Genomic DNA, 8,897 nt, shown 5'->3' on the forward strand with positions numbered 1-8,897 from the left:
TAAGCTGCCTTGTTGCTCCCTAGCACAGAAAGGCAGAGAACCTAAGTTTCCTTCAACAGATTCACAAAAAATGGAACACAGCAAAACGCTTTGGTGTCCAACTCTCATTGCAGTGTTGTACCAAAATACTATCAGCAAATTCTGGCCTTGGGGTTTGCAGTCAAGGAAATCAACAAGAATTCCAATCTATTACCTAATGTCACATTAGGATTCCACATCTTTGATAGTTACTTCAGTGAAAGGATGACCTACTGGGCCACTTTGGAGCTGCTCTCTACACACTACAGATTCGTACCCAACTACCAGTGTGACAAACAGAAAAATCTGATGGCCATCACTGGGGGACTTGACTTTGAGGTTTCCCTCCACATGGCAGCCATCTTAACAGGCTACAAGATTCCCCAGGTAAGAGTCAAACATGGTGACTTCCCCTCATTCTTCTTTCCTCTGTCCTGTTGAGAAAAGTTTTGCATTCCATCATAGCCCTCTTGACAATTTCAAATTGTATTTAATAAAAGCTTGAGGAGGAGAATTGCACCGCCTTCATCCATTTCCCAACCTTTGCATGTTCTTCAGAGGGTAACAATGGAGCATTTTGCAGATACAGTTGAACACACCTAGTCTATGTATACGAACAGCTTGGTCTGCTGGCCTTAGGTAGACTCCAACCAGGATGAATTACAGAGGCTGCTCATCAGTTGCTCGTACATTACCTTAATTGATTTGACCTGGAGAGTTTGGGGCTGTCACTGGTGCTGTCAACAGCTCACTGGTTATCTACCGAGTGAAATCAGAGACACAGAGCGAGCTTTTATATTCTTTTACTTTAATCCACAGAAAGACATGGAAGTACACTCTCACTCTTGATCTGCTACCCAACTAGATATTGCTTCCTAGAAATCAGACCCCTCCTGCTGCCTATGGTGGCTGCTAAGAACAATTCTCTTTTGGGTTTTGCTCTGAGACACACAGAACACATCTGGTCCTTTGGGAAGGAGGGGGCTGTGGCAAATTCTTCAGTGACAGCATGTCACTTGGCTGCTGTACTGTTTCTAACGCATCTGACTCCTGTCTCTGCTTACTGCTACCTTCCTCCGGTTCTTCATCACCTATTATTTCCCAGGTCCTTTTTCCTTCTTGGGTGTGACCCATCTCAAACCACCACACCATACTCTCCCCCCTTCCTTCTTTCTGGTAGGTTCTTGGGGTGCTGCTCTCCACCACTCCTCCTCATCTGCCCATTTCCTGATGGGCTTACTGAGACAGTGGGTCCAAAGCACAATGGTTTCATCATTGCAATCCACACATAACCAATGTTTCTACTGCATTAATGGGATTTAAGAGTCCGTTTCCTTCTAGCTCACTTATGGCTCCTTTGCCTTAGAGGATGCTGGTCAAAGCTAATCCACTTCCTTCTACCGGATGGTGCCCAATGAAGCCCATCAGTACACTGGGATTGTTGAGTTACTTCTGCACTTTGGATGGACGTGGGTTGGGTTGCTCGCGGTGGATAGTGAGAGTGGAGAGAAGTTTATGGAAATCCTGAAAACTGCTTTTTCAGAGAAGCATTTGCTTGGCCTTTTCAGAGAGAACTCCAAAAGCCACATATTTTGAAGAGTATTATGACATGTATTCCCAGTGGCTCCAAGCCTATCATGCTATTGCGGAAAGCAAAGCCAATGCTGTCGTTGTCTATGGAGAAGCCAAGTCCATGTTTTATTTGCAAATATTGCTAGCGGCAGGGGAAGCGGAAAATATGACGTCTATGGCCAAGGTATGGATTATGACTGCTCAACTGGATTTCTCAGCAGTGGCCTATAAAATGAGCCAGAGTATGCAACCATTTCATGGCTCCATCTGCTTCACAGTGCACTCAAAGGAGGTGCAAGGATTCAAGACCGTTCTTCACTCCCTCAATCCTTTCATGGCAGGTGAAGATGGTTTTCTTCAGCAGTTCTGGCTGCAGACATTCTATTGTTTCTTTTCAAAATCCAGTACTGAGTTCAGTGAACCCTGCACTGGACAGGAGAAGCTGGATAGCCTCCCCTCGTCTGGCTTTGAGATGAGCATGACTGGCCACAGCTACAGCATCTACAATGCTGTCTATGTTGTGGCACATGCTCTACATGATGCCATGTACAGATCCAGGGCAAAAGACAGAGGAATTGTGAGAAGATGGAGACCGCAGCTTCAGAAATTGCAGCCTTGGCAGGTAATGGTTCTTTTGTTGTTGTAGTATATCTTTTAATTATTATTTCATTTTATATTGTTGATAAAGCAAAGGCAACAATTTTAATAACAGACAAAAATTGAAAGATGAATAACCACACTGTAAAATAGGGAGGTAGGGTTTGTAGTTGCATGTGAGTTAAATAAAGACTTTAAACTCCAAATTAAGTCCAATTGTATCAGATCACAAAGCATAGTTCCAGATTTTTTCAGGTTTTGGGGGAGGGGGTTGTTTTGAAAATGTTGGTTCTGCTGTATATGCCAAATCATATGAAACGGGTCTAGTCGTCAAAATCTCAAATTATTTGTGATTACAGTGGTACCCCGCAAGACGAATGCCTCGCGAGACGAAAAACTCGCAAAACGAAAGGTTTTTTCGTTTTTGAGTTGCCTCGCAAGACGAATTTCCCTATGGGCTTGCGTCGCAAAACGAAGCTTGCCCCGGGGACAGCGGGTCTTCTCTTTTGAAGCAAGGGGTGGCGGGGAGAAGCGATCTTCTCCCCGCAGCCCCAGGTCCGGGGACAGCGGGAAGCACTTCCCGCTGCCCCCGGACCTCTTTTGAAGCAAGGGGCTGCGGGGAGATCGCTTCTCCCCACCGCCCCTTGCTTCAAAAGAGGCCCGGGCCCCCGGACCTCTTTTGAAGCAAGGGGCTGCGGGGAGATCGCTTCTCCCGGTGCTCCGAAGCCGAGCGGGGGGGAGGGAACACCTGCCCCAGCCGCCGGGCTCCGGAGCGCTGCTGCGAAGCAGGGCGGGGGGGCGGGAACACCTGCCCCAGCCACCCCGCTTCGGAACGCAGCTCCGAAGCGGGGCGGGGGGGCGGGAACACCTGCCCCAGCCGCCGGGCTCCGGAGCGCTGCTGCGAAGCCGGGCGGGGGCGGGGGGCGGGAACACCTGCCCCAGCCACCCTGCTTCGGAACGCTGCTCCGAAGCGGGGCGGGGGGGGGCGGGAACACCTGCCCAGCCGCCGGGCTTCGGAGCGCTGCTGCGAAGCCGGGCGGGGCGGGGGGGGGAGGGAACACCTGCCCTAGCCACCCCGCTTCGGAGCGCTGCTGCAAAGCCGGGCGGGGGGGCGGGAACACCTGCCCCAGCCACCCTGCTTCGGAACGCAGCTCCGAAGCGGGGCGGGGGGGGCGGAAACACCTGCCCCAGCCGCCGGGCTCCGGAGCGCTGCTGCGAAGCCGGGCGGGGGGGGCGGGAACACCTGCACCAGCCACCCCGCTTCGGAACGCTGCTGCAAAGCCAGGCAGGGGGGCGGGAACACCTGCCCCGGCCACCCCGCTTCGGAACGCAGCTCCGAAGCGGGGCGGGGGGCGGGAACACCTGCCCCAGCCACCCCGCTTCGGAACGCTGCTCCGAAGCGGGGCGGGGGGGGGCGGGAACACCTGCCCAGCCGCCGGGCTCCGGAGCGCTGCTGCGAAGCCGGGCGGGGGGGCAGGAACACCTGCCCCAGCCACCCCGCTTCGGGAACGCAGCTCCGAAGCGGGGCGGGGGGCGGGAACACCTGCCCCAGCCACCCCGCTTCGGAACACTGCTGCAAAGCCAGGCAGGGGTCGGGAACACCTGCACCAGCCACCCCGCTTCGGAACGCTGCTCCGAAGCGGGGCGGGGGGGCGGGAACACCTGCCCCAGCCGCCTCGCTTCGGAACGCTGCTCCGAAGAGGGGCGGGGGGGCGGGAACACCTGCCCCAGCCACCCCGCTTCGGAGCGCTGCTGCGAAGCCGGGCGGGGGGGCAGGAACACCTGCCCCAGCCACCCCGCTTCGGAACGCTGCTCCGAAGAGGGGCGGGGGGGCGGGAACACCTGCCCCAGCCACCCCGCTTCGGAACGCTGCTCCGAAGAGGGGCGGGGGGGCGGGAACACCTGCCCCAGCCACCCCGCTTCGGAGCGCTGCTGCGAAGCCGGGCGGGGGGGCAGGAACACCTGCCCCAGCCACCCCGCTTCGGGAACGCAGCTCCGAAGCGGGGCGGGGGGCGGGAACACCTGCCCCAGCCACCCCGCTTCGGAACACTGCTGCAAAGCCAGGCAGGGGTCGGGAACACCTGCACCAGCCACCCCGCTTCGGAACGCTGCTCCGAAGCGGGGCGGGGGGGCGGGAACACCTGCCCCAGCCGCCTCGCTTCAGAACGCTGCTCCGAAGAGGGGCGGGGGGGCGGGAACACCTGCCCCAGCCACCCCGCTTCGGAGCGCTGCTGCGAAGCCGGGCGGGGGGGCGGGAACACCTGCCCCAGCCACCCCGCTTCGGGAACGCAGCTCCGAAGCGGGGCGGGGGGGCGGGAACACCGGCCCCAGCCACCGGGCTCCGGAGCGCTGCTGCGAAGCCGGACGGGGGGGGGGCGGAAACACCTGCTCCAGCCACCCCGCTTCGGAACGCTGCTCCGAAGCGGGGCGGGGGGGGGGGGGCGGAACACCTTCTGAAGGTGGGCGGGGGGCGAAAGTCTTTGTCCCCCCTGCCTGCCTTCCCAGGGGCTTTTAAATCGCCCCGGACAGCGGAGAAGTCCTCCGCTGTCCCGGGGCGATTTTAAAATGCCGCCCGCCAGCATTTTAAGATCGCCCGGACAGCGGAGAAGTCCTCCGCTGTCCTGGGGTTTTTTAAAATGCTGGGGGTGGGAAGAAAAGCCCTTGTCCCCCCCCCTCAGCCTTCAGAAGAGGTCCGGGGACAGACTGTCGCCGGACCTGGTCTGAAGGCGGTTTCCCTAGGAACGCATTAATTGATTTTCAATGCATTCCTATGGGAAACCGTGCATCGCAAGACGAAAAACTCGCAAGACGAAGAGACTTGCGGAACGAATTATTTTCGTCTTGCGAGGCACCACTGTATCTTTGTTATACCTATATTCCAGAGTGAGTGGTACAAAGTGTCCAGCATCAGATTTTTGGGCTGTGTTCTATTGAGTTGCAATTACTATGAATGTTGCCACTTTAATCTTGCCAATTTTTTTGGAAACATATTTACAATGGTATCATCAGAAATACACAGTGACATTCATTTTGGACAACAAACCATCTTTTTATAGTAATATTTATCATTTCTGATCATTTCTGAGAAAACCGGATACAACACACTCACCTAAGCTTCAGCTCTTCAAAACAGCTAGGTGTGATATTGTTAATGGCAATTTCTATCTCAACTAGAGTCTTAACAGGAACATCTTTTTTGCCTGTTCCTCCCTCAGTCTAACCCTCCCCCCATTTTCCTGTTCTTTCATTTTTACACTCTTCCTTGAACCTCATGGATGTTTGCATGATGATTTTGGAAGTCCCGTTTAAGCTTTGAAATACATATACAGTGTGGCTTAGTCCTATACAGAAGAATCTACAGAGGAAAGAGAGATCAACATTTACTGTTATTATTGCTATTTTTATTATTTCATGATTATATGAAATCTTGTCTACTGCCTTGGAAGAGGCGATGGCAACTTAAAAGGTGATGCTGAACATAAGATAAGTTTGAGTTTTAAACAATTGTCCTTTTCCTGCCATCTCAATGCAGCTCCACCCATTTCTTCGGAGTGTCTCATTTAACAACAGTGCGGGAGAAGAAGTGTCTTTTAGTGAGAACAGGGAATTAGAAGCTGGGTTTGATATTACCAACTTGGTCACTTTCCCAAATAACTCCTTCATCAGAATGAAGGTTGGATGGATGAATTTGGATGCTCCCCCAGGAAAAGAGTTTTCCATCAATGAAGACAAAATGGTGTGGCACAGGAGTTTTCACCAGGTGGGGCATGATTTCAAGAAATTGCAACTCCAGTGTGTCCTAAATGTGATGCTTGCATCTTGGAAGCCTACCTGAGACATGGATCCTGTATTTTTTCTCGCTTGCTTGTTATGAAAACCTCTATGAATGTTGTGGGGCTCTGATGCCGTGAAGGAGGCCAGGACATAGTTCATTATTATATGCTTGTTTGTTTTTATTGCATTTTTAGTCCACCTTTCCTTTGCTTACTCCCCATTTTATCATAACAACCAACAACCCTTTAAGGTAGTGTAGACTGAGAGCAGCAGTGATTGGTCCAAGGTCACCCAATGAGTTTCATGGCCAAGTGGGGATTTGAACCCTGGTCTTCCACGTCCCTGTCTAGCACATTCTTTAAAGATTTCTAGGCCAGCAGAGTGTGACCTAAGCCTAACCTCCAACCAACTTCTTTGGGGAGAAAGAAAAGGGAGCTGAGCCTGGAGACAGACGAGGCAGACTTCTGCAGAGAATGGCTGGTTTGGAGGCTAGTAATTCTCAAGATATAGTAGCAGAAGTCTGGCAGAGCCCAGTAATATCCTTGGTTTTGAGGCTGCTTAACTTGTGTGACAATTGTCTCTCGGCCCAGTGAATTTAGTCTGGGGTTCTCAGTCCCCAATATTTGTGCTTTTTCAGGTGGAAAAACAGAAGGAACCTGACAGTGTATATGGTAGCTGCTTATTTAAATCGCTTAGTATGTCAAAACATCTTTTCAACTCTACTTTAATCCTTTTGAGTTTTATAAGAAATGTATTTTTCCAAATAATAATAATATTACTGTTCAGGTGAACTCCCTCCCTCCTTTTGATTTTTATTTTTTTAAAAAAACACATTGATATGAGCATAACTTCATTTTCAGAGCCACAAAAACATCTTCTGCCTCATTAGATGCCATTAATGGCTGTTGACAGCTCATTGTTTTCAATTTTCTCTTAATATTCAGCAGGCCATTTCTCCCATCCACTTGATCCCTTGCAGCCCAGAAAATGGAGTTCAGGTTCTCCAAAGGTCCATTATTCCCCCTGTGCTAAATATTTCCTAATGGTTAATTAAAATTCACAGGTGCCACCCCTCTCTCAATGCAACAAAAATTGCCCTTCTGGTACTAGGAGAAAAAAGAAGGAAGGGGAGAAATTCTCCTGCTATGACTGTGCTCCATGTTCAGAAGGCAAGATTTCATACCAGAAAGGTAGGAGACATCAGGTAGCTTTCAGATATGTGCCATATTAGATTTCCTGTGAAGGGTCTGTGGCAGTGTGAAATGTGTCACAGTTGCTGCTATTGATGTAGTTCTGATATCTATGGTCATTGAAGTTCACAAACTTGGAGCTCTTCATTGCAACCAGGTGATGGCCTAGCAACGAGGCCCAGCATTTTCAAAGAGGTGCTTTGCAAGTCCAAATGATCACATGATGGTTGGGGTATACAAAGCACAGGTACCTGCCCTTCACCTAACATCAGAGATGACATCAGATACAGGGCCGGTAGGTGTAACTTGCTAAAATGGCCCCATGGGCCAGAGGTTTTCTATCACTGGATTACCTGGGTGGTGATGGAGATGAGTTGCAGCAGTGCACCTGCAGGGCACAGGCCTCCTGCTGTCCAGACCCACCACCTTACTGTCCAGGCAAGAGACTGTGAGATCATTGTCTGGGGGAGGGGGGTCCGAACCCTTTCTCCCCATGCTAGTCACTCCTGTGTCTGAAAAGGATTGTCTCTTCCACATCCAACTGGTAAGTCCCATACTGCCAGGATGCATACCTACTCTCAAGTTGCACCGGTAAAGGGAATCCATTCTTCTTTTCAGACATGAATGACTGTGTCGGATGCTCAGAAGATCACTATCCAAACAGGAACCAAACACAATGCATTCCAAAGTCCATCAGCTTCTTGACTTTGGAAGAACCGCTTGGGATGAGCTTAGCTTTTGGCTCCGTATTCTCCTCTTTGCTCACCATATTGTCCCTCGCCATCTTTATGAAGCATCAGGACACACCGATTGTCAGGGCCAATAATCGGGACCTCACCTACGTTCTCCTCCTGTCTCTCCTTCTCTGTTTTCTCTGTCCCCTCATCTTCCTCAGCCGACCAGACAGAGTGACCTGCCTTGTCCGACAAATGGCTTTTGGTGTGGTTTTCACAGTGACGGTTTCTTGTGTGTTGGCCAAAACCATTACCGTTGTTCTGGCATTCATGGCCACCAAACCAGGATCCAGAATGAGGAAATGGGTGGGGAAAAGACTAGCAAGCGCCATTGTGTTGACTTGTACTATTATCCAAGCTGGTATTTGCACTGTGTGGCTGGGAACCTCTCCCCCATTTCCCCATTTTGACAAGCATTCTGTGACTGGAGAAATTATTCTGGAATGTAATGAAGGGTCAGCTGCCATGTTTTACTGTGTCCTGGGCTACATGGGCCTCCTGGCCATTGTCAGTTTTGTTGTAGCATTTTTAGCCAGGAAACTGCCTGACAGCTTTAATGAGGCCAAATTCATCACCTTCAGCATGTTGTTATTTTGTAGTGTTTGGATCTCCTTTGTTCCAGTCTACCTGAGCTCCAAGGGAAAACACATGGTGGCTGTGGAGATCTTCTCCATCTTGTTCTCCAGTGCTGGTTTCCCCAAATGCTACATTATCATATTGAGGCCTGATCTGAATGACAAACAGCAGTTAATAAAGAAGAAATAGCAAAGTACCCTGTTGTCACTCTTTTTTGTTACCCCAGAACATGGGTAATGAATTTGCTGCTGACTCCTTGATATAATTTCATTTTATTTGTTTATTGAACTTGCTATGTGCATAAAAAAAAATCAGATGGTTCTCCCTCACCCCGAGATGTGGTCCCCACCTTTGGGAGCCCAAGGGCACAATTGGAAAACTGAGGCACTCTTGTGGACACAAAAAAACATCAATTTCACAGAAGAAAGTGTGGAGA

General features: G+C 50.8%; 1 protein-coding gene across 1 annotated transcript; it reads left to right on the top strand.

Annotated features, from left to right (window-relative positions):
- Positions 1-395: 395 nt before the first annotated feature.
- Positions 396-8,650, top strand: LOC309516623 (vomeronasal type-2 receptor 26-like; the record flags this gene model as incomplete). The annotated part of the gene is made up of 5 exons (XM_082195382.1): positions 396-405; positions 1,996-2,212; positions 5,720-5,947; positions 7,025-7,151; positions 7,770-8,650. Exons 2-5 carry the CDS (start codon positions 2,063-2,065, stop codon positions 8,648-8,650), a joined length of 1,386 nt encoding a protein of 461 aa, XP_082051508.1. The 5' UTR covers positions 396-405; positions 1,996-2,062.
- Positions 8,651-8,897: the final 247 nt, after the last annotated feature.

This window comes from Podarcis vaucheri (assembly GCF_965113315.1).
Source record: "Podarcis vaucheri genome assembly, chromosome: 13".
NCBI classification, from domain to species: domain Eukaryota; kingdom Metazoa; phylum Chordata; class Lepidosauria; order Squamata; family Lacertidae; genus Podarcis; species Podarcis vaucheri.